This window comes from Tachysurus fulvidraco, chromosome 18, assembly GCF_022655615.1.
Source record: "Tachysurus fulvidraco isolate hzauxx_2018 chromosome 18, HZAU_PFXX_2.0, whole genome shotgun sequence".
Classification (NCBI taxonomy): domain Eukaryota; kingdom Metazoa; phylum Chordata; class Actinopteri; order Siluriformes; family Bagridae; genus Tachysurus; species Tachysurus fulvidraco.
In genome coordinates, this window is record NC_062535.1 from 13567209 (window position 1) to 13593391 (window position 26183).

General features: G+C 36.2%; 3 protein-coding genes across 5 annotated transcripts in view; 2 read left to right on the top strand and 1 right to left on the bottom strand.

The window, feature by feature from the left end:
• LOC125139486 (verrucotoxin subunit beta-like) overlaps positions 1-23198 on the top strand; it is a 110102-nt gene extending 86904 nt beyond the window's left edge. The window contains exons 11-13 of the mRNA XM_047803680.1: positions 21610-21805; positions 21885-21998; positions 22401-23198. Coding sequence (XP_047659636.1) covers positions 21610-21805; positions 21885-21998; positions 22401-22451 — 361 coding nt within the window. The 3' untranslated portion in view covers positions 22452-23198. The remainder of the gene's footprint in view (positions 1-21609; positions 21806-21884; positions 21999-22400) is intronic.
• Positions 1218-11008, bottom strand: LOC113652426 (involucrin-like). 3 transcript variants are annotated; one of them, XM_047803055.1, is made up of 8 exons: positions 9994-11008; positions 7834-7972; positions 6390-6555; positions 5081-5455; positions 3660-3714; positions 2387-2428; positions 1574-1617; positions 1218-1300 (listed from the first exon to the last, which is right to left on the bottom strand). In XM_047803055.1, exons 2-6 carry the CDS (start codon positions 7900-7902, stop codon positions 2407-2409), a joined length of 687 nt encoding a protein of 228 aa, XP_047659011.1. In that variant the 5' UTR covers positions 7903-7972; positions 9994-11008; the 3' UTR covers positions 1218-1300; positions 1574-1617; positions 2387-2406. The 3 variants fall into 3 exon arrangements, with proteins under 3 accessions (XP_047659011.1, XP_047659010.1, XP_047659009.1); XM_047803054.1 differs by having other exon boundaries at positions 7834-8346; positions 9994-11007; XM_047803053.1 differs by lacking the exon at positions 9994-11008 and adding an exon at positions 1873-1940 and having other exon boundaries at positions 7834-8520.
• LOC125139470 (neoverrucotoxin subunit beta-like) lies at positions 9567-18999 on the top strand. The gene is made up of 4 exons (XM_047803649.1): positions 9567-9626; positions 16310-16402; positions 16724-18480; positions 18859-18999. The coding sequence occupies exons 2-4, from the start codon at positions 16312-16314 to the stop codon at positions 18997-18999; spliced, it is 1989 nt and encodes a 662-aa protein (XP_047659605.1). The 5' UTR covers positions 9567-9626; positions 16310-16311.
• Positions 23199-26183: the final 2985 nt, after the last annotated feature.

Here is a 26183-nt window from a genome sequence, read left to right on the forward strand (position 1 = left end):
CAGAAAAGTATATTTATAATTAAATTATATGCTACCCCAAATTGTCATTTCAAAGTAATCCACCTAAAACAAATTTCTCAATTAAATATGCTCAATGTAAGTTGTTTATTTATTTAATCAACTATATCACTGTCATATTGTGTTATGAGTTAACATGATGCATGGAAAAGTAAAAACAAAAATTATATTTTCCAAGTGTTTATTGTAGTTCATTTGTGTTCTTTGACAAAAATACAAATGAAAATACACCAAATTACTATTTATTCATTAAAGAGTCATCATAACAATTTACTGACAAGATGCACAAGTTGAAACCAATATTCTTTGTCATGGAGTCCAGACAATGGTGGTGATGCAGGGCTGAAAATCTGGATGCTGATGAGATGAATGTGGAGCTCAGTGGAAGGATCCATTGGAGCTGAATGCAATGATGACTGGAGGTGGATGGAGTGGAAGAGGGTCACGTCAATTTGCCTGAAATGACAACTGACAGCAGCTAAGGAACAGCTTTAAACTTTAACAACTATGACACGTTTGGTTCAAGAGGCTTGAGACAAAAATATGATTGGTTTAAGAAGTAAAGTGACAACAGTCAGCTGACAAGTTTGGAGTGGAAGACAGTGAGAGTGTGGGAGAGAGAATGTAATAGTATGAAGATGGTCACTTATTGTTGAACCATATTCTAGCTTCATAATTCTCAAACAAGCCTTTCTTAACAGTGGACTGTAAGGTTAAGTTAACTTGAAAAGCACGGACAACAGAACACGAAATCAAGTTATGACTGACTAGCTTCATCACTCTGTCTCCTCTCCACCAATAAGCTGCTGTGTGGTGGGCGTTCTGGCGCAATATGGCTGTCGTCACATCATCCAGGTGGATGGTGCATATTGGTGGTGGTTGAGGAGATTCCCCTTACATGTAAAGCACTTTCGGTACACAGAAAAGTACCATATAAATGTAACAAATTATTATTAATTATGTAAACTGTAATAAAATACCAGTGTAATTTATAATCATGACACATAAAAACATGTTTGAGTGACATCTGAAAAGGAAATTGAGTTGGATTAAGTATATTTCTATTTAAGCCTGCTTGTGGTTACACCCCATTTGTCACATTTTATCTTGTCAGATTTATCTTTTCACCACTACAGAAAGATGTGATACAACTTCAAATGCAGCACAGAAAAAATGTAATAAATAAGCAGAAACCAAAATGGATTACAATTGTACATTTTATTTATTTTTAGTCATTTGGAGAGAATCCTTTGGCTGCCAGGAATGGGCCCACTCCTTGCCACTAAAAAAAAGAAGGAAATTTGTTTTGAACTTTGTAGTTGGGTGTTTCAAATAAACATAAACCTTTTAACAAGTGTAAAGCACATATCATTACAGAACATGTTTTAAGTATAACAGTTTAATTTTCCATCTGTGAACTACCACCATTTGTGAAAGAGAACAGATTAATAACAAATCATTGTAGCCAAAAACAAACAAAAACAAATAAATATTAACAAGTAAATTAATAATGCATGCAATAATTGATAAAGCAGAAAAACAGAAGAATACATACCATACTGGACAGGGCTCCCAGTCAACCAACATTTCTGCTTTGCCCTGTCAAGAAAATAAAAGAATTAAAACACATAAATTCAATTCTTAGCATAAGGCTATTATGTTTGGTTATAGGCACTGAGTTTCATTGATACAAAGGGTCATTGTTAATATTTACAGTATCTGATAATGAATTTCTCAGTACAAGCTCCTTCCTAATCTGTAATAAAAACACAAAAATGATCTATCTAACAATTAAATATTATATTACACTCGGCATATTGTCTACACTATGCTTTTCTTGTATGACTGTCTAACCTCTCTCACTCTTTCTCTTACAACACTCCTGATGGGGAAAGTCTCTAGGCGAGTGTGATAGGAGCAATCTGTAAACATCAAAAACATGTTTCACACATTTCTTAGATTAGGAACAAAATAAACAAATAAGAAGACTTAAGTAGTGACCAGACTTACAAGGATGACAAGTGATGTTTATCTTTAATCAAAAGTTGAACCAGGTTTAACTTGTACCCTATAGCCAGACTATTCTCAGTTCAAATGTGGTATTCTTGCTGGAACAACAATACCTCTGCTGAGCCACAGATCACAATTGAGAATACTGTACTGCTGCTGCTTCTTCTACTACTTGGCAATGCATTTTGGTCAAATTAGACACCTGAAGCCAGTTGGATTTTATAGTTTGTCTGCTAGGACTAATTATCTGTTGTAAGTAGTTAAAAAACCCAATAAAAATATAGCAAATAACCAAGTGTAAAATAGCAATGTCAACATACTGATGGAAGCATCAATCACTGCATTTACATGCACTTACTCTTTTGTGGCTTTTTCCTCTCAGGCATATGTCTTAGTCCACCTGTGGGATAGAAGATTACAGTCCAGTCATATACCCACGTAAAAAAAAAAAAAAAAAAAATAATTGACAAACATGCACTTTGTAATGTCTTTTCAACATAAATGTGTCCCTGGTGCATCTAGATACCCCAAAAATATGAGACCAGAACATCCTCCCTCTTTCAGTAAATGCGTACACAATATTATATTTGGCTCCACATTTTACATCATGTGCATGCTTATTAGCATAATAACCAGTAGGCTTCTAGATTGCTCCATCTAAAATGGCTTTTTTCAGACAGACAATGAACTGAGGGTCTGAATAAAAGGGCCAATTTAAGATAAATAAATTTTTTTGTAACTGTGGACATGCAAAGCTATTCTAGTGGAGTTTCAGAATAAAACTAGATTTGTAAAGTTTGTCGCAACAAACTTTGATGTTGTCTTTGACGGTGCAAGTATTCGCAAAGGCCGGTGCTTTTTGAAGGCGAGTGGACATAAGGGACAGTGTTACTATTGGAAGCAAGTGGCAAAACATTTGGAGGTAAGTGGAGACGAGCATGTGACGTCATCCAAATACTCTTCAGGAAGTTCCCCACATTGGGCTGAGTGTTTTGATATGTCACATGTCCATGTTGTGCTAATTATTTTTTTTTATGTGACGTCACGTGACCAGAATACCCATGAGGAAGTTCCCCTCATTTTTCTGAGTGTTTTGACATGTCACAAGTCCATGTTGTAAAAAGTTTTTTGATTTTGCATATATTGAGGGGTGGGGCTGCGGCACAACCGAAAGGCCAGTCGGTACACCAATTATAACTTTGTTCAGAGTATCACCCTAAAGGAGCTGGCCGAGTTTGGTGTAGATAGTTCGAAAGCCTGCCGAGTTATAAACCTCCAAAGTTTATAATGGGAGTCTATGGGAAAAAGGCCAGTTTGAGACCTGGTACCGGAAGTACCGGTACTCGGATCGCTTAGAAAAGTAATAGCAACAAACTTCAGACCAGGGTCTACAACATGTCAGAATTTGGTGCATGTGGCTCGAAAGCCCTAGGAGGAGTTACTATTTATAATTTTTTGTCTAAGGAAAACAGACTGTTGGCTTTGTAGAAGCCAACATAAATTTAGAAATAAGCATAAGAGGTCCCCTTTAAATTAATTAAATTCCTTATGAGAATCTGCTTGACAAATGAGCTATGTTAATAGAGATATCACATCCACCAATAATTATCCTACAAACATTATTTACATACCTGACTTTCTTTTTGGGACTTGTGACTGTGCCCCTGGCTGACCCTGTGAAGACAGCTGTGGGTTTGGAGAAAGAAAATTACTCATATACCAAATAAAGTTTTATCTTATTATTTAAAATACTAGATATAACACAGAAGTGCTGCATGTGGTGTGGTTAGCATGAAATGTGCTCATCAAATTTCATGACAATCCAATTGATTTTAAGATTTATTGCCTTCAAGCGCTCATGGACAAACACTGAAATCCTTTTACCCCACTGACAAGAAGGACCTAAGGATTCACTGCATCTTAGACTCTCTTATGTGTGCTATGTAAGCACTTCTAAAACTGTGTTTCAATTGGTGCCATGAGTTTGCATGGCTTTTAGAAATAACTATACATATAGTACGCACAGAAAATGACCAAAATCAAATGTATGCTTAATTTGTGAGGCCTGATGGGAGGGGTGGTATTTTTACAGTTGAATACTTTCATACTTTCAGACCTGAACACAGAATGCTGTTACAATTGAGAAAGAAAACTGGTTGTGTAACAGTATTTTGGATCCGCGCATCGTCTTAAAGTGACCGTAGCCTATATTCGTGATGCTTTCTGTATCATGAATGTCAATCAAACAATAAAAAACAAAGAGGAAAAATCACTTTTGCAGTTTTAACACAAATTAATTATATTTAATTTATACAGTTAAGAATATGCAGTGTTATTTTACATTTGACCATTAAATTTCTGTTCCTGTTAGATTTACCTGAAAATATATAAAAGCACTATTTATTTCATTTGTATCTTTGTTCTATTGTATTTATTTATGCTTGTGATTTGTTCATTATTTTCAATGTGTATTCACCCACCTACAAAATCACCCAATCACCCTTGAATGGTTAATTCTTTACAAATAGAGCTACTCAAGTTATCTGGTGATTTTTTTTTGGTGAATTTCTATCATAATATATGGTGGAGAAAAACAAAATTTTTACATTTTAATTTTTTCAAATATCATGCGGCCCTACCCTGACATTTAAGTGTGTGACTCAAGAAATTTGTTCCAACAGCCCTAGTACAGATAGATCTATCATCTGTCTAATAATATAATATCAGATGGACTTTTCTTGTAGATTAATCATGGAAATATAAACTTGAAAGTTTTACTTTGGTATCAAGCAGCAAAAATGTTTTAGCATGACATGTTTGAGTTAATTTCCCTACTTGACATAATGCATCCTGCAATGTGACTTTCACATGCATACATTGCATTGTTGATTCTGAAAATATATATCATGCAGCCCTAACCTGCATAAAGCTCTATGGGGAAAAACAAAACAAAAAAACACTGGAAGTAGAGTAACGTTAAAGTAACCCATGGGTCAAACACTTCAAGACTTTACAAATATAAATTGTAACTTTTTAAATCTGTCCTAATTACCTTGACCCTCCGAGGTACTCATCTGCTCCATCTCCCCCTCTGTAGTGCTTGTCTGCTCCATCTCCCCCTCTGTAGTGCCCGTCTGCTCCATCTCCCCCTCTGTAGTGCCTGTCTGCTCCATCTCCCCCTCTGTAGTGCCCGTCTGCTCCATCTCCCCCTCTGTAGTGCCCGTCTGCTCCATCTCCCCCTCTGTAGTGCCCGTCTGCTCCATCTCCCCCTCTGTAGTGCCCGTCTGCTCCATCTCCCCCTCTGTAGTGCCCGTCTGCTCCACCCGCGTGGTCCTCACCACCTCGCGGTTGCTTGTGTTCTCCAATGGTTCACAGGGTGTGAGGTGCAGCGAAATCAGCTGATCATCATTAATATCCTTGGTCCAACCTGTGCAAGTTAAACAAGTGTTGTTTCACTCCCATTTATAGGGTTAAAAATTTAACTTGAACTGTACATATTTAAGTGTTAATCTGTTTGAATCATATAATCAAATTTTTCATAACCAGATTTGTGGGAACTTTAGATTCCAGGGAAATTATTGATAGTCTACTGGATGTATTATACATCTGCAAATCTATATTTAATTGATTTTCTGTGACTAAAACAAATACATCTTTTAGTCAGGAAAAAACAGAGTGCTCATAATATGTATTCAAAAAATGACACCAAGTGTAATGTTTGTTTGCAGACTGAGTCTGTATTTAGTTTAGACTAGACTGTGTTGTGCACTAAAAAACTTTAGGCTTTATGCCTCCAAGTTAGTAGTAGTGTAAGCGTGTGGTGTATCCAGCCAGCATTTGATGGTTTTCTTTTTCTTTGTGCTATTTCCGTTAATGGTCCATCTGCATCATGAGCTCTACAGTTGAGATTTATTACAATTTGATTCATTGACTCAGTGACCAAAACAGACCTTAGCAGATATCATGGATCTAATTAGTATATGTCCCTACAAAAATTACTTTTGGTCAGTGTGCCTAAACATTAAAAATATTGTTGTACTGTATGTGGGCTGAAAACAGAAAGGAAATATGGCTCGTAGAAACACCATCCCAAACATAATTCCATAGTAGTATGTTTAAACCCAATATTGTGGGTTATATATATTATCTTAAACACTTGCTTACAATCATAGAACATGTGTTGGATATATAAAAATGGAAACCTCTCCCAAGTTTCTACTGTCAAGGAGGTTAGGACTGAAATTGACTGAATTTAAGGTTGTTTTATTTTTTAGGGTTTGGCCATTCCTTTAATGATTTAAACACTGACAAAATCTTGTGTACTAAAAAAAAGTTGTGAAAATACAGTGCATGCATCTCACCATCAAAAATGGTTTCATATATTGGGCCTATCCTCTGAAGGTAGTCCTGGGCACGGGTGGAGAGTGTGCAGCGAGGGGTTAATATTTCACACTTATTTTCTTTTTTTTTGTTTTGCTTTCCAAGGAGCAGAACTGGCTTGTATCCAATGGCATGGAGTTTCTCAAGCTGCAATGAAATGACAACATTGTGAATTTGCAGCAAAAATAACTAAGAATATTAATTATTGAGAAAATATAACATTATTAACGACAGCATCCAGGTTAATACTATTTAGGATATTTAACTTCATGGTGTGTTTAGCTTTTGTATACCAAGTATGTGAAAACAGTAAAAGCTCATACAGTTGAAGCAAAAAACAACTCTTCTGTTTAGAAAAACAGCAAAAAGATGAATCTCACACCATGAAGGTAAGAGAGAACTTTTTGCAAAATTAGTAGCTTGGGTTTAGCACCTACATTGAAAGAATTGTGTAACCACTGTGCAATTGGATAGTGATTAATAGATTAATAGATCTATAGATTAAAAAAAAGTTTTTTTTTCTGCCTTTATGTTTTATAACCAAATGAGTGAATGCTGCACATACATTTACACTTGACATATGTACATTGTAAAATGCTTTAATGAATGTAGTTCATTTGTTATTTCTCGTTTACTTGATAAAGTTTGATTATTACTGTATATTGCACCTGTGATTCTGTTATAATGCATGCCTGTATTTGTTATGAACTCAGAATTGCACTGAAAAATGTGGCGGTGTGTGCTTTACATCACTTCATATATAGTGCAAGAGAAACTATGAGTATGCAATTTTACATCAGTAAGTAATGAAATAAAAGCAAAGCACTAATAAATCCTGGTACGTTGTGTGTTAGCTGGTAAGGATTTGCATGCACGTGATGGTCATTGTATTTATCAGCAGCAGTTTCCATGTTTCATTTAAGTATTGTGTTTACCATTGGAACTGAAGCCCTAAAATGTAACAATGTATTATTTTGTATATTTTTAAATTACTCTGGTGGCTTATGCAAACTTACCAACTTTATTTTATTAACAAAAACTAGTTTGGGACTGCTATTTAATAGCCTTACATTATAAGCCTACTTTTTCACCAGTATTAGTCATATTAGTACAATTTATGTGTATGTTAATAAAGTGGGATAGTACTTGTAAATTTGCTTGTTTTGTAAATAAAAAATAAATTTTATATATATATATATATATATATATATATATATACACATACATACACACACACACACACACACACAAACACTGAAATACTGTGGCATTGTGTGTGTGTGTGTGTGTGTGTGTGTGTGTGTGTGTGTATAAACAAGCAAATTTATTTCACACACACACAGTCATGATGTGGAAAATGTGGGTCCCCGGCCCAAACCACTGTCCTAGATGACAGTTTAACATCATGTAAGAAATTGCACCTACCATGATTAAGGCTTCAACCACTGTTGTGGTTCTTCTTACGAACAAACACCCATTCCTCTCGCTTGTCATCAAACCTCTGAAGCCTCTTCTTGAGGTGCTGCTTCAGAGGCTGCTCCTTTTTGCAATGGCAACAGATCTTCTGTGCACAAAATAAAATACCCTGACAAAATGGACAAATCTTTTTTGTAGACCCCCCTGGTATTATATCAACAGACAGACAGACAGATAGACAGACTGATAGACAGAGAAAAATAACAGACAAGTAGACAAAAACAGAAAGAGAAGAAAGATTGAGAAAGAGAAATTGAGATAGAGAACAGATAGATATTGAAGAGATGGATAGAAATATAGATGGACAGAGATAGATAGATAGATAGATAGATAGATAGATAGATAGATAGATAGATAGATAGATAGATAGATAGATAGATAGATAGAGGTTAGCTCTTAAAAGTGCCTTTGGTTTTTGGAAATGAGGTGATTAAATAGGGTGAAGGTGAAGTTTGACGGGATCTGCAGGGAGAACAGAAAAAGTTCATTATGTAGTGAAGGCTAGATATGTTGAAAAAATGTTTAAAATGTGACAAATTGTCCATAAAATACTTAATAAAACAATAAAATTCACGTTTTTCCCATTTTCTGTATGACTGCACAAAAGGCGCGTCGTTTTTTTTTCTTCTTTTTTTACTGTTACCTGTTACCTGTCGCCCCCCCATTTTCATGATTTTCGCCTAGATGACATACCCACATAAAAAGTGGTACAGCTCCCATATACTTTGACACACAGAGGTGAGCTTGGTCTCATTGGAAAGAAGAGAGTCTCTAGTTTCCGACACAAGTGTCAGCTTGATTCTAAGCCTTACTGACACAGAGTTATAGAGGCTAGAATGGAGGGTGTTTATTTCCGTCTGAGTTGTTTACCTGATAAACTGATTACATACATTGCTGTATTTAATTCTGGTTGGTAAACAACAACTGAGGGCCATAGCCACATGTCTTGGCTTTCACCAAAAAAAAAAATGAAGTCAAAAGACACAAAAATGGATTTTATATGAATATTTTTCTATGGACATGTCCGTCTGTTCAGGTTTTTCTTGTTTATTTTTTTTACTGTATAACTTTGTATAAAAGGACTGCATGCTTAGTTCAAAAGTCCTATAACAAAGAGAACCCCTCTGCCTATAACTCTGTTTTGAAAAAATGCCTGTAAACTGACACCCTGAGGTGTGAGAGTGTGAAACGTTCGAGAATTGCGCAATAAAGCTGAAAAAAATTAATATGCGCACGCTTATTGCACAGCCCGAACTCACCAGATGTATCATGTTGCATCTCGTTGGAATCGTCTCCTTATTGGCTAAAGAGCTATGATGCTCGCGAAACATCAAATCGCTACTGGACGGAGCAAATGTCAGTCAAAGGGAGGGTCACCCACATAGCATGGAGAGACCTCATTGGCTTCTTAGCTGCCTATCTCGGCCGCACAGGCACTGGTTGGCTCATGCGAGGGCTTGTTTGATTCGTCAGATCCTCGACTACAAATCTGACGCGTTTTGAAATTTTGGTATGTGTCCAATGAGACGTAGGAGTCCAACAAAGGGCGGAAGTGAAGCTTCGTGTTCAGTTTCCGGTCAAACACATAATTCTTGTGAAGCGAGCAAAGCGTTTTGGATTAAAAGGATTACATTTTCAAGTTTTTTGGACTCTCGGGGATTTTTACAAGCATTTGTTTTGGAAAATACATTAACATTAGTGACAATGTGAAGAAAGGGAAATTTAAAGACCAGCGTTTAAAAGTGAGTAAACAGATCGAACTAGCGCCACCTAGTTCAATTTTCTATCAAATGGTTAAATTACTATAAATCATATTATGCTGTGTGTGTGCGCTTAATAAAATCCTGAGAGTCTAAGCTTTCAAACAGTATATAATTTAACCGTGTATTTAGAGGATTTAATGCTTAAAAGTTACAATGAAGTTACAATGAATTTGATGCATTTTCGCCTCCTAGCGGTGGTGGCTCGGTACCGAGACGTAGGCCTCTATATGGAAACAGTTGGTCGGCCTTTAATTCGTTGCGCTAACATGTAAACCATGTGAGTCTAATGGCAAAGAAAAGCATCAATTATAACATTTAATCATCACATTCAAGTCTCGTGGCTTACCTGGGAAGTGGTTTTGAGCGCAATGAAGGAGAATTCGCGGCCTGCAGAAATCAACCAATCGCAAAGCGGGCTGGCTCCGTCTCCATAGCAGCCGTCTCCGCTGAGGCTCACGGGTAATGCGGGCGTCCACTAATTAGTTTAATTGATTTTTTATTTTTATTTTAATTCAATCAATAACCACAACTAATCCCCCTTCCTCACAATAGAAGGAGAATAAAATAAAACGGATGGTCATGACATCGTATTGTTGAATTATCAAGCACACTTTCGTGTTTATGTGTTGAAAGAAAGATGAGGACGTCATTAAAAGAGAATAGGCGGTGGGTCAACAGGTAGTTTTAGCTGACGTCATCAACATAGTAAAAGTAGAAAAGGCTCATGGGTACTGTAGTATTTAGTTTACTTTCCTAATGCTTCCGAGTGGCAGAAAGAAAAACGTGGAGCGGACTCGAAAGACGCTTCCTATTGAAATACATTAGATTGAAAGAAGGGAAATACGTGTCCACGAACACGAATCAATGGATTACAGTTCGTGACTATGACTATGTCACGAACTGCCGTGAGACTGGGATATAATAAAAGGAGAATAAAATAATACGGATGGTCATGACATCGTATTGTTGAATTATCAAGCACACTTTCGTGTTTATGTGTTGAAAGAAAGATGAGGACGTCATTAAAAGAGAATTGGGGGTGGGTCATCATGTAGTTTTAGCTGACGTCTTCAACACAGTAAAAGTAGACCATAGCACAAAGCAATAAAAACAAGGATAAAATCTCCTGGTTGAATGTTGAGTAATGTAGTGCATAAAGTTTAAAAATGAATAACAAATGAGCAAAAACAATGCTTCCGAGTGGCAGAAAAAAACGTGGTGCAGACACGAAAGATGCTTCCTATTGAAATACATTAGATCGAAAGTCCGTTCTGAGTGACACGAAAAAAAGGAAAATTCGTCTCCACGAACACAAATCAAACAGATTACAAACTGCCGTGAGCCTGGGTTGGACATGAAGACAATAGGATTCCGCACTGCACAAGGCAACGCGGCTTAACTAAAGACTAATAATAATCAAGACACATAAGGGACAGGTGTGCAGAGGTGGGGAGAAAAAGACAAGGGCGGGGCAGACACGTGAACACCAAACATAAACAAAAAGGCACATGGCCAAAATCCGGGTAGAGTCCTGACACTTCCATTCATTAGGCCTTAATTGCATTACTTTAATATGACATGGATTTTTTACTTTTTACAAACAGGTTTATCTTGGATTTTGTAACCGATGAGGGAGACAAAAGTTTCACTTTAGGCCCATGTTTAATGAATTTATTTGCTGCAACAGTTATGTAAATATAAATGGCAAGCTGAAGAACGTGTACAGTGTAACATGTCCAAAGGATCAGCATTTGACGTTTTTGTTGTGATCAAAACAGAAGGCTATGAGGTATGGGAATTAAAAGAATAAGAGAATGCACATAATGTGAACACATAATGTGTTTAAAAGAATTACCTACAGTGTCTGTTTTTTGCAGGTGTATGTAAATGGGCAGAAGTCTTTCCTGTTCAGTCATTTATTGTACTGATTATAAGTGTAATAATTCTAATCACCACTGCCTTAGTCAGTAAAACACCCTTTTTAAAGTGCACCACTTGACCAATGTGTTGTGCATTTAGAAAATCATGACATGATTTATGTAACAGGGGCAAATAAATCAGTATGTGCCTTAATTATGTGTTTTTTTCTTTATTTTATAGCTCAAAATAAATAAATCATGTGTCAAATAAAAAACTGATTTATTGCTTCTTCCTTAAAGGTATGATAAAATATGAGAAGAGAGAGAGAACAGAGAGGTGATCACAGGATCACAATTCACACAAATTCACTGGCTACATTAGGTGTACACAGATATAAAGTGACAGTGACGTGACATACGGCTAAGTATGGTGACCCATACTCAGAATTCGTTCTCTGCATTTAACCCATCCAAAGTGCGCACACACACACACACACACACACCATGAACACAATCGATGGGCCCATTAACCACTGATAACATCCATTCAATAGTGTGATAACATTCGAAGCGGGTGACACACAGTGGTCAGCCAGTGGGCAGCCATTTATGCCGCGGCGCCCGGGGAGCAGTTGAGGGGTTTGGTGCCTTGCTCAAGGGCACCTCAGTCGTGGCCGGCCCGAGACTCGAACCCGCAACCTTCGGGTTACGAGTCAGACTCTCTAACCACGACTGCCCACATAAACAGTGTTATTGTGGCAGAGTAAGAGATCACTTGTGGTATGTTGAAAAGTATGAGCCAAAAGTATGAAATTGTGTTTTAGGAATAAATGACATCATGACTGTCCAACTCTGCTGCTGCAGTGATTAATTGCAGCCATAATCTAAAACACCTAAATCACTTAATCTTTTTTTTTTACTGAATAATACATCATGGTGTGTTGTGATGGAAATATGACAGATGGAACTATTAAACAGTAAACATAAGATCTGTATAAATTCTTCAAGTCTAAATCTGTCTTCGTTTGTTTAAATATGTTTTTGGTTAACTCTTAAAATTTATTTTCCAAGAAAAAAGTTTAAAAGGGTTCCACTTTAGAATTCAGTGTGTCGCGGAACGTTGGCGCCATCTGGTGGCTATTGAAGAGAATAAAACTGTGCTTGGATTAAAGCTAATTAAATAATACTGTAGCAGCCCCTTAGTTCCAAAGAATAAGGCAGAGAGTTTTTCACTGATGCTTGAAAGATTATGTTGGTTTCAATAAACCTTTTTCTTTGCATGGGTCTGCATTAACAGTTTCCATGCATCCTTTCTTACTTGCAGTGTACTGTATTAAACTTTACGCTTCACACTTTATTGCACCGTACAACTATACAGAAAGACAAATAACAAAAAATAAACAACATTATCACATTAACATAAACATCATAAACAAATATAAATCTGTTTAGAACATATCAGGGTAATATTTAGAACCACGTGCAGAGTTCAATCTGTCTTAATCAGAGTTTAAAGTCACAAATAACTCTCTCTCTCTCTCTCACTTTCTACCGCTTATCCGAACTACTCGGGTCACGGGGAGCCTGTGCCTATCTCGGCATCATCGGGCATCAAGGCATGATACACCCTCGACGGAGTGCCAACCCATCGCAGGGCACACACACACACACACTCTCATTCACTCACACACACTCTCATTCACTCACACACTACGGACAATTTTCCAGAGATGCCAATCAACCATGCATGTCTTTGGACCGGGGGAGAAACCGGAGTACCCGGAGGACCCCCTGTCACAAATAACTAATACCTATAAATGAACATGAAATATTACACAACTAAACCATGAATATTTAAACTTATCTATCTTTCTCTCTACATTTTGAGCATCTGCTAACATGTGAACATTGAGCTACAAATCATTGACCTCTGACTTCATTTTCCCCAACATTGCTATATTGCCATCTAATGATGGTTTAAAGAGAGGGAAGGGGGCGGTCATTACAAATACTCTGCATTGTTTTTTTTTATTCATATATTTTTTATATAATATTATTATTACTATTATTTTTTTTCATTAATATAGTTAATAATTACCCGACTTCCCTATGTTCAGTCGGAATATTTCTAAACTGAAATATTTTACTGCTTTTATTCGAAAAGTGGAAAAAAAAAATCACTTCACTCGTCCTGTGCTCATTACTATGACATAGTAATGGGTTCCTGCTGCAAGCTATTAGCTAGCCTGGGGAGAATCACTGCCCGTCATGATGTATGAATGTGGCAGTGACTCCTTCATCCCAGGTAGTTTTATGATTGTCAGGGTTTCCTCATTAGTCTAGTTAACATTAGCATCCTGATTATTTATTCAATCTCAGTGGCTTTGATTTGATGAGCTACATCCTGTACAGTTCTGCTCATAACAGAACTTGTAAAATCTTTAATTTCAGGATTTACTTTCAGTGATTATGAAGCTATTTATTTTCATATGTACATTTCTATGTATTATATTACTCATAATAATAACTGAAATAACACAAATGGCATATTTAGGGATTGGATAGACATTAGCCAGGATGTTATCTATTCATGATTATGGATTAACAGTAAAAGCCAGGAAGTGCAAGACAAGCCTTTTCAAATGGTGTAACTTTAGAAGATCCTAAAGTCTAGGCATGCTGCCAGTGGTTTAGCAGATAGACAACAACACAGTTGCATGATTAATGGCTTCCATATCATAAAGAAACTGAGGAAAATATGCACATATTTTGCAATGTGGCCATTGGGTCTGGGAGGAAATGGGTGACTGAATGGGACCAGGTGCATTGGGATGTGGACAACAGCACCACTTTTCCTGCAGGTTTCTGGGAAGCTTGGCTTGACCAAAACACCAGAGTCATCGTTCAAAATACGAACGCTGGCGCCATCTGTTGGCATTATATTTTATCTGTTGTAGAAATAAAAGTATATTTACGGGGGAAAAATGAGGCATAGTTCGGGAAAAAAATTGTAAATATGTAGAACATTTGATTTTAAATACTGTGATCTTAGCTACTGTGTGTGTGTGTGTGTGTGTGTGTGTGTGTGTGTGTGTGTGTGTGTGTGTGTGTGTGAGAGAGAGAGAGAGAGAGAGAGAGAGAGAGAGAGAGAGAGATAGAGAGAGAGAGAGAGAGAGAGAGAGACGCCTTTGCTTTAGTTTTGTTAATATAGATAAGATAATCTGTGATCTCCGGATCCTTTAATCAATGGTAAGAAATGCTCTTAATATTACATGATGAAAGCATAGACATGAGTGTGTGTTTGGATTAAAGTTTAAGAAATAAAACTATGCATTTTTTGTAATAGGAAATGTGAATATCTACAATTAATTCTAATATACTTAAAGATTATAAACTTATATTAATTATACTACTTAATAATAACCCGACTTCCCTATATTCAGTCGGAATATTTCTAAACTGACATTTTAATGCTTTTATTCGGAAAAGAAAAAAAAAAAATCACATCTTTGTTGCTGTCCTCATTATTGACAGTCATCGGTTCCTGCTGCATGCTATTAGCTGCCTGGGGAGAATCACTGCCCGTCATGATGTATGAATGTGTTCATTAGTCTACAGTAGTTAACGTTAGGATCCTGATGTTTTCTTCAATCTCAGTGGCTTTGGTTTGTTGAGCTACATCCTGTACAGTTCTGCTCATAACAGAATTTGTAAAATCTTCACTTTCAGGATTTTCTTTCAGTGATTATGAAGGTATTTTTGGTCATATGTGCATTTCTATGTATTAAAATACTCATTATAATAACTGAAATTACACAAATGGGGGTGTGAGGACATGAAAAAAGGGATGTGGTAGCCTAGTGGTTAAGGTGTTCGACTACCAATTGGAAGGTTGTGAGTATGTATCCCACACCAACCATGCTGCTACTGCTGGACCACTGAGCAAGGCCCTTAACCCTCAGTTGCTCATTTGTCTAAAATGATATAAAATTGTGAGTCGCTTTGCATTAGGACATCTGTAATTAATGTAAATTTATGGATTGGATAGACATTAGCCAGGATGTTATCTATACATGATTAAGGATTAACAGTAAAAGCCAGAAAGTGCTAAACAAACATTTTAAAATGGTGTAACTTTAGATGATCCTAAAGTATAGGCATGCTGACAGTGGTTTAGTGAGAGCAGTCTGGCCTGCAATATTGTGAACATACAGTATGGATGTATACATACAGCTCTATGAAAACTCCTAGGCACCTAAATTGTTTTATTACAGATTTATTCTGCACATTTTTATGTCCAAAATAGTTTTATTTTCCAAACATTATTTTTGCAACAAAAAAAAATGGTACTAAAACATGCTGCTGAGTCACCTTCAGTCACAAACTCTATTTCCCAGCAGCGTACAAACAGCGTACAACAGAGTTATTAACTAAAAAACATGAAACAAAGACACAGACACGACATCAAATGACAACCAAAGACGAGGATTCTGCGCTGCCATAGGCAACCCGGCACGTTTAAATACTATAAACAATTAACACAAGGGGAACAAGTGTGCAGAGATGGGGAGAAGTAAACAAGGGTGGGACAGACATGTGACACAAAACAAAAACAAAAGCACGTGGCCAAAGTCTAAGTACTAAAGAGGTTACTAAAATAAGTGAAAACAATATTTAGATGCATCATACAATACACTTTTTGATCATTTTCCCATTACATTAACTTACAGTGTTCATCATCATTGACAGTTTTATGCATTTTCAAATCTTTTTATTTTCTCTTTCTCCTTTTTCTTGCAACAGTCATGGAATCCAAATGCCTGGAAATAGCTGCCCTGGGAAGACCTCTGTATCCTGGCATGCTGTATGATTGCCGGAGTGACTCCTTTATTCCAGGTGCAGTTAACATCAATGTCATTTAATTAAGTATTTGCAGACTAAAGATTTGTGGACAGTAATAATACTTTAGAAATGTTTAAAAAAATGAAACCTAATAAGTTGAATTTTATTACCATATACTCACTGCCTTATGGAGGTTGAAGCAGGCAAATGATTATTTGATTAATTAATAAATAATAAATGTATTGAATTATAAAATTGGAAAAAGTATATACCTAGACAAACCTACTTCAGGATTGCATTTCAAAATCAGAAACATTTGATTAATAAAAAATATTTGTAAAGTTGCTCTCATTTCTCATCACTTTCCTCTTTCAGGCGTTACATTATGGGATAAGAAAGCACTGCGTGATGACATTGATGTTCATCAGAAGCTTGAAACCAAAATGAATTCTGCAGCCTCTGATAGTCTCAGTGATAAGGCAAACCTCCTAGACATAAGTGCTTCCCTTAAAGCCAGTTTTCTAAGTGGATTGGTGGAGGTTGGAGGATCGGCCAAGTACTTGCAAGATACCAGATCTTCAGCACGTCAGTCCAGAGTTACTATGCAGTACAGCCAGACAACAACATTTGAACAGCTCACTATGAAGGAGCTCGGTAATATCACCTACCCACAAGTATTTGACCAGAAAACTGCCACTCATGTAGTTACAGCTGTACTGTATGGAGCTCAGGTTTTCATGGTGTTTGATTATACAAGTGCAGAAAATGAGAACAAAAAGGAAATTGAAGGAAACCTTCATGCAGTGGTCAAGAAGATCCCTACCATTTCCATTGAGGGGCAAGCATCCCTTAACATGACTGAAGATGAAAAAAAAATGGCTGAGAATATTAGCATCACATTTTATGGTGACATTGAACTTCAAGAAAACCCAACCTCATACAATGAAGCTCTGGATGTGTACAAGAATTTGCCTGCTATGCTGAAGCAACAAGGTAAAGGTGTACCTCTGACAGTGTGGCTGTATCCCCTCTATCTTTTGGATGATAGGGCTGCAAAGTTGGTGAGAGAAATCAATTTGAGCCTGTTGTGTGAAACAGAAAGTTTGTTGGAGGAATTTAGTGAAAAGGAGAGAATATGCAATGATTTGATCAACAGACAAATAATGGATGATTTCCCTGATCTAAAGTACAAGTTGCTGAAGTTTCAGACATTACACAGAAATTATATAAGTTTGTTAAAGAAGGCACTATGCAGAGTTCTGCCAGCTATTCGGGGTGGGACACAAGAGGACAAGACACTGGGGGACATCCTGAGCATCCATTACACATCACCCTTCAATGTAAGCAACATGAACAAATGGTTAGATGACATTGCAACTGAATTAAATATACTGAGCTCCTATACAGTTGGGTTGAAGGACATCACAGTTGTGAAATCATCAGGGTCATTAAATTCCATCTGTTTTCATCCTGATGTTGATGTGGTGGTATGTTTGTCATTTACATCTCTAAAGCGTGATGACTCCTACCTAGCAGCGCTACAGGACTTTAACAAATCTGAAGAATTTAAAATGTTGGGGAAAACAAGTGAGAGAGTTTCCATTCTCCAAGCAGCACAGCCTTGGTTCACTTCTCCTGACATTTCTACAATCATGAGGCAGAATCTTTCTCTCTTTACCTCTTTTTTAAAGGCCAATAAAAATGAGAAGAGAATCAAATTCATCATTGCCTCCATATCTGATCCCAGCAATCCAGGATCCTCCATCCAACTTTATCAGAAAGGTTCTCTGACAGATCCTAATTTCCAGCCTGTATCCAAACCTCCCAAACCTGAAGTGGAGACCAGTGATGGGAAAGTCACCCTGAAGCTTTCAAAATCCCCAACTGGAGAGACTGTACACTTCAGAGTTGAGTACAGGATGACACCTTCAAATGATTCAGCAGCTGATGTTGAGGAATGGACAGTCATAGACACATCAAATGCACAGACCACCTTCACATTGACTGGACTAAAGTCCACAGAACAATACTGGGTCCGATACAGAGCTGTTAATGATGTGGGAGTGAGTGAAGCCAGCGACTCTGTCCCCTTCACCTTTAAAGGGAAGCTCACGGTTACATTAGATCAATGGGTCAGTTACAATGATATATAATTATATGTAATTTCTGTTCATGTATACTGTAAATCGGTTCAGTTTAATCTATAAAAGCTATATGCAAAATTAGATTTTAGGAAATTTTATAAAATCTAGCCTTCAATCCAGTAAATTAATAGAGTCTATAATTTTCTATTTTTTTAGTAAGAGTAAAGTTCTGAAATTGCAATACATTTTTAATTCATAGTATTTCAATGCAGTTTGATGTTCTACTACACAGATTACTCTCATTTATAAATAAATAAATAAATAATAAATAAATAAATAAATAATCAAAAGTTTATGTGATTAGTGAGCAACATGTAAACATGTATTTTCATTTATTTATGTTACATATAATCTCTTTTCTTACAGAACTTCTCTATACCCGTACTCATTACTGAACTCAGGAATGAAATAATGCCCACTATCGGCAGGTCACGATGGTCTCCATCTACTATCAAGTCAGAGGTTACAAATATTGTCAACAATCCTGTGAGTAACATGTCAATATGAATCTCCACATCACATTAAACACTTTGCGTAAAACAAATTCATTCTTTGTTCATTAAAATAAAATAATGCACAATGATTCTAAAGTTGAACCTGGTGGACTGTAACATTTAGTTGCTTGATACTTGATACTAGCTTGATACTTATATTCTGTACAAAGAGGTCCAGTTTAGATAACTTGAGTTTGTTTGTTTTCAATAAAAACATTTTATCACCAATCTATGTATACAATACCTTTACACTCACCACAGATCGTTCCTTTCACCCGGGGAATCCCTGGAGGACTAAGAGAAGGAATGGCTTTGTACCTCCAAGGGGTTTCGAAAAATAGTTTGTATGTATTTATATTATTAATTACATTCCATACAAAATAATTCATGTTTTTCAGTAATAGAAATGTAATCTAATAAGACATGATTATTATATCTTGTTATGTATTTACTCTGATGTGATGTTTTTACCTTTTACACACAGATGGGGTTCAAATTTATTAACTGACTACAATGGTGATGGCATCTGTTTTAAATTCAATATTCCGTCTTTTCGTTTATTTCTTGGACCTGCATGCCTTAGACTGACCAGTGGATCAGTCTTTGACATTTTTTTTGTGAGAAACACAGAAGGCTATGAGGTATGGGAATTAAAAGTATAAAAAATTCACATAATTGTTTTTGAATTACCTACAGTGTTTGTTATCTCCAGATGTATGTGAATGGGCAGAAGTCTTTGAAGCCCGTACCTCACATACCAGTGGAGAATATATCTACACTTCACATTTCTGGAGGTGTCATAATGAACACTGTTGGTATTGTTGCAGTAAGTTTTACACATTCACCTTAGAAACTACAGTTCACATACAAACACTACTGCTCATGCACAAGGTCCAGCAATTTAAAGCAGTAGCTGCAGAGCTCTCAAGTGTCATGCATTGAACGTGACAGTCACTCATTTCAGTCTTTTGTCACGCTCTCCCACCACACATTGTATTTCTCACTGTCACAACCGGAAGCGGAAGGAGACAGACCCGTAAGCAGGATAGCTTCAAATGAAAGGGGTTTAATAAATGATAAAGACAACGACATAAAGACGATAACAAAAGCAATACAAATGAAGACACTTAACAAAGACTAGACATGACGAGGGGTAAACGTAACTAATGATTCCGCCCTGCACTCGGCAACGCGGCCCACTTAAATATAAAAAGACACGATGACACAATAAGGATCAGGTGTGAAGACAGGGAGGGGCAGACGAAGGCGGGGCAGACACGTGACGAAGAAGATAAACAAAAACAGCACGTGGCCAAAAGTCCGGGTTGAGTCCTGACACTCACGCAGAAGAACTTACTATTTATCATATATTTAATATGCAGCAGCACCCAAAATGTATCTGTCTGCACCGCTATCTCTATGGAACCGGGCAAGAATAAAGCGCGTCTCCTCTGGAGTTCTTAGTCGAGCCTGCCACTTATCAGCCAATCAAAAAAGCCGGACTGTTTTAAATGGGAGCAACATTAGAAATGATAAATGAGCCCAAAAAGGCAACAAACACCTCTCTCTCTCTCTCTCTCTCTCTCTCTCTCTCACACACACACACACACACACACACACACACACAAATTAATAAATGGAAATTGAATAAATGCTTTGTATTTGGTTAAGTTGTGTTCAGTGATCCTTACCAAACACAACACCCCCATTGTCATGTTGGGTGTGGGGTTGGAGATGTCACTCTTACCTGTCTTCAAAACCTGAGAGCCCTGTAGCTGTGTATATGCTCTGTATATACGGTGATGATGTGCATTAGTAGCTGCATTCTGAATATTAATATAGAACTGTATTGTAAAAGAAACAACTAAGATAAGAGTAAAATAATTCCATAAGAGTTTGGAAATTAATCAAGCTTTTTAAAGCTGTTAAAATTTGTCCAGAACTGAGTCTTCCTTTTTAATTTTAGTTCTCTTGCTCCATCGATTTTAAGTTAACTATCCGTGAGTGACTTCAAGACTCATAGTTTTTGCAATCCACTTGCCTTGATCACCTTCAGTTCTCCTTGTATTTTTGCAATGATTTTTTTTACCTTTTTAAGCCAATATCAACATTACAGCACATTATACAGCACAGCAACATTATATCTGCTTTGTCATAAATGAGGAGCAAACAGGTTTCATAAGTATTCTTTGTATACTTCTGCTCTCTCTAGAACTGGAGCAAATCTACTTTTGGCAAGGAACTCAAGACTGGCATCTCACGCACAAAGAGATCTGACATCCAGTGTGATGTGCCACATCCAGTCTGCAACCCTGTGAGTAACATCTTCATTTCTGAATGAATGAATAAACAAGCTAAATAGATTGCATTTTTATAATAATATAACCATATGATTAGATTTATCGTTAAAACATGAATGATGCTTATCCACAACAGGACAATCCATATTTGGGATCAATCCCTGGAGGCTTGAGACATGGTGTGGCTTTGTTCTTCCAAGGGGTTGTTCCAGTAGATTTTCAATGGTATGTTATTGTGGTTTTATTTCATGAAATGTTGAGTCAAAAGCAATATTGAATAGTTTTGAATTTAGTCAATTAAATGATAAAACTATTTCTTTCAGCTTTGAAATAAACTTGCAGACCGGGCCGAAGAACCCTCATGACATTGCTCTCCAGCTCAAACGAAGTATGGACTCTGTGGTCCTTAACAGCTGCAAGAATGGGACATGGGGAAATGAAGAGAAGGCCCCAGAACGCCCATTTGTTGGAGGAGCAGCTTTTGATATCATCATGGTTATTAAACCAAAACGCTATGAGGTGCGATATGGAGAAAAGAAATGAGAGAGTAAAGACTTTAATAATTTGTTTTAAATATGCTTACACTTTATTTATTCAGGTGATGGTGAATGGCCTGGAATTCTGCAAGTTCAAGCATCGTATACCGGTGGACAAAGTGACTACACTTAACATTAGGGGAGACGTCTTCATGAACACCTTCGGCATTACTAAAGTAGGTCATTTTTAAGATTTTTAACATGACTGTCAAAGACACAAGTGTTTTATGGTAATGTTATATCTAAAATGATTTACAAGAATGCTTTATGATAAATATACTAAAAGGAGTTTATACTATACTAGTATACTATAGGGAGGCAAACTCGATACATAGAACTAAATAAACCGTGTCAGCCCCAGAATAGTGTGGAATCAATAGTAAAGGCTTGGTAACATCAGTGATTAAACAAGAACTTTATATTTAGCTACACATTTGTAGGACATACTGCTGTAAATGCAACTCTTTTAAAATGACAAAAATGTCACAATTTACAAAATATATAATTGCAAGATAATATTTTAGATTTGCCTCATAACAAACAGGAACATTTAAGAGGTGATTTTGTTTTTTATATAGGTGGATGATATTAATCTGAAAGTCACCATCACCAATCCTGCCAATATCTGAGGATTTGCATCTTCAAAAACCACTGATGAATGGATTTTTATATTCTGCTCAGGTATATCACAGTTACAACAGTTTATGGACATGATTTGTCCTTTTATTATTTTTTTTCCTGTTGAACATTCTCATGACAATCATATTTTGTTGCATATTATTGTTAGAATGATATATACATATATTCTTTACTACAATTCTAATGTACCGTAATTATAGTAAATGATACACGTCTTTTGCATTGTATCTCTATATTAAGACATTTTGATGCATAAATTAGAGCAGTCTATGGCTAAAATAACTGTATGATTTCTGTTTTACATGATGAGCTGTGTACTCTGTTAAAATATCTATTCTTTTTAGATAAACCCATTAATCAGTAAAAGAAGTTTTAGATTAAAAAAATGTGAAAAATGAACATATGGCAGTAAATGTACAGTAATGCCAAAAAGGTTTCAGCACATCTTTTATACTAACACCAAATACAAGGTTGAAGTGGACACCCTATACGCTCAAATACCCTATTTCACCTGTAGAGAGCGCTCGTTTCTAAAAACATGATCCATGTGCAGTACTGTACAGCAGCATTGAGTTGACTAATTTTACCTCTTACCCAATAGTAATATGGTGTGTTTTGTTGTTGTTGTTGTTGTCGTTGTTATTATGAATTGTAAAACTGTTTACTTTATGATTAAATCATGTTAAAAATATACTAATTATGCATATTGAATAAATAGTAAAATAATTAAAGTGTGACACATTGTCTGAACTTTATTTTCTTGGTCAAAATAAATGCATGTTATTAAACTTAATGTCTTCTTTTTTAAATTAATTATAATATATTGAGACAACTATCTTGAAAGCTGATCATAATCCCATGCTTACAAATCAGGCAAATCACACAAGTGAATTATGTCCTACAACAAGTCTTTATTCAGAGCGACTTATATTTATCTCTTTTATACAGCTTAGCAGTTGAGGGTTAAAGATCTTGCTCAAAGACCCAGTGGAGACAGTATGGTAGTGCTGGGATTTGAACTCACAACATTCCCATCAGAAATTCAGCATCTTGAAAACTGAGGATCCCTTTGTATCAGACCCCCAAAAATTTTATATGAGCAAAAGTATACGAACAGATTCTAGTGAATTACACTTAATATTTGGTTGCATATCCTTCGCTTGGAAAAACTGCTGTTGGTTCCTTCCCTTGAGCCTCTTTCAGTTGTTAATTGTTTTGTTCTGAAAGATTCAACTGAACCCCAAGATAACAGCAAAGTAAGTGTGTCTCACACCAAATGACACCTTTTGTTCTTGAGCCCAATGATGATTTGTGCCAGTTATGGAAAGTAACTTCCATCAGGACATAAACAACAATGCAATGTTGCTAGTCATTTATTTGTATCAAAATGTGACAAATAAGACAGCAGCATTTCCAGGGCTGTCACCAGAACATACAGAATGGGGGGCGTTTAATTTCCAAAGGGGGTCACCTTTATATGATCTGAGAAACAAACATTCAACCGTGTTTATTATTACTAAAATAGACCACAATCAATATTTAAACAAAACGCCAAAACACAAGACAATCATGTTCTATTTAATGATTCAAAAACTTTTCCATATTATCAACTTCTCTGTTTATTTTCTCTTAACATTTGTGTTGATATCTTTTTTATTACTCTGCATAGTATTCATAAAGTAAAAGTGAACACAGTGCCATCTAATGGCTGTCTGGTGTAGTAGTATATCAATAGTACTGTATATAAGGCACAAATAGTATGACATCGTAAACCAGCATTTTGGCTTTCTAAATAACATTCTGTCCCTGACTCCAGAAAAGCTCCTATTGTCTGCAGTGAAACTACAAAATAATTACTGCAGAAATTTGTAAAATGACTTAGTGGATGAACTTTCACATTTTAAAACAATCATAAAAAAGGTAACCAACACCACAGCAAGAACGTTTATCAATATAATAAAACAACGAAAGTTAGTGTTTGTATTTCCAAACATAGGCTTCGCTCTCCGCTTATTCCTCATGCTACCTGTAACAAATGCCAAAAGTGAATGGCCATTTTCAAAACTAGCTCGTGTGAAAAACAGTCTGTGTTATATTATGAGCCAGGAGCGTCTCTGTCATCTAACTTTAATGTCTCTGGAGAGCAACATTATCCAGAAATTGGATTTTACCGACCTCATCAAAGACTTCACACCAAGAAAAACAAGGAAGAAAACTTTTTAAAGGTAGGCAATTCAAATTTATTGGTACTGAAGCGCATCTTTAAATTGTTCATGGGGAGGGATTGGCCGACAGTAATGCTGTAGCCCAGGGGCCTTTGCTTATTTAAATAGGTTTAAGCAAGGATTTGTTTGGACTTAAACCGGTTAGCGTATCAATGCTAACATTCCTAATTCTACTGTACATGTCCTAATTCTACTGTACATCCTTTAGCTGGCAGACTGGACACACACACTCAGTCACTACGTAATGAGTTGACAAGTTCTCTAGTCTAGTTTAATATTTACATACATACATACATACATACATACATACACACACGTATGTATGTATGTACATGTATACAATACATACTATTTTTGGTGCAGGTTTTAGGATCAGGATCATTGCAGTGTGACCGTGAAATTTTTTAAAACCAATTTGTTATCAAAACTTACTACTAAATTCTTATCAGCAATGTTTTTTTACAAAGACTTTTATTACAGTTTTACTAATACTGTACTGATAACTAATCAACTTGAAAGACTTTTTATAAACCTTTTCATATTGATAGAATTTTACTGTATTTGCATATTTTTAAATAAAAATTATAATTATAAAAATCAGAGATACAATTTCTTTCTATATAAAAATTTAATCTACTTTTAGTTTAAATTTGAGTTGTTTCAGTATTTTACTGTTGTATTTTTATTATTTTCAAAATATTACTGTTAATTTATATAAATTTGATGTCATGATTTTATGGATGATTTTTATAGTGTACATTTCACAATATTGCCAACATTCTTGTGAGAATTGACAGTGTAATTGGTTTACATTAACATTACATGAAACAAGGTGCAGGGATTTGAAATAGTCTACAATCAGACTCCTCAGAATCAAAATATTTTATTAACCCCAGGGGGTAATTGGGTACAATGATTAGGATGGTGGTGTTAGCAAAGGAATTGGGTAGGCAAAAATCGATGACTAAATTGGGTGTTGGAGTGTGGACACAGCACCATTTTGATGACCAGCAGCTTCCTGTTGCACCATAACTATGCTGTGCAACTTTTTGTTTAGTTTGGGGGCTGGGGGCTGACATAAAGGCCTGTTCAACTGTTGGGCTCCACGCAAGGTGCTTAGGGCTGCCCCATGCAGGGATGTGAGGGTGAGAGAAATGGAGCTGAAGCTTTGAATGATGTGGAAATAGATATTATCATTATCATAGCCACTAATTTCCTTTGTGGATGTGGATCAGGCTAAAGGTTCTACAGAGGTTACGGTTTAGTGAAAAACTTTTCTATTCCAACTTTTCTATTCATGGGCCACAGGGGCAAAGGTAGTAAATGCATGATCAGAGGACACAACACACCAGCTGTTGTGTTCTTGTGTCCTCAAATTGTTGTCTGAATGGAGAGCGGTGATATTTGAATGCGACTGTAAACTGTATGTATTTTAATAAACAACATGAGTGTAACGATGAGTCGTAAGACTGAGAATCCATTTGCAGCTTTAATATA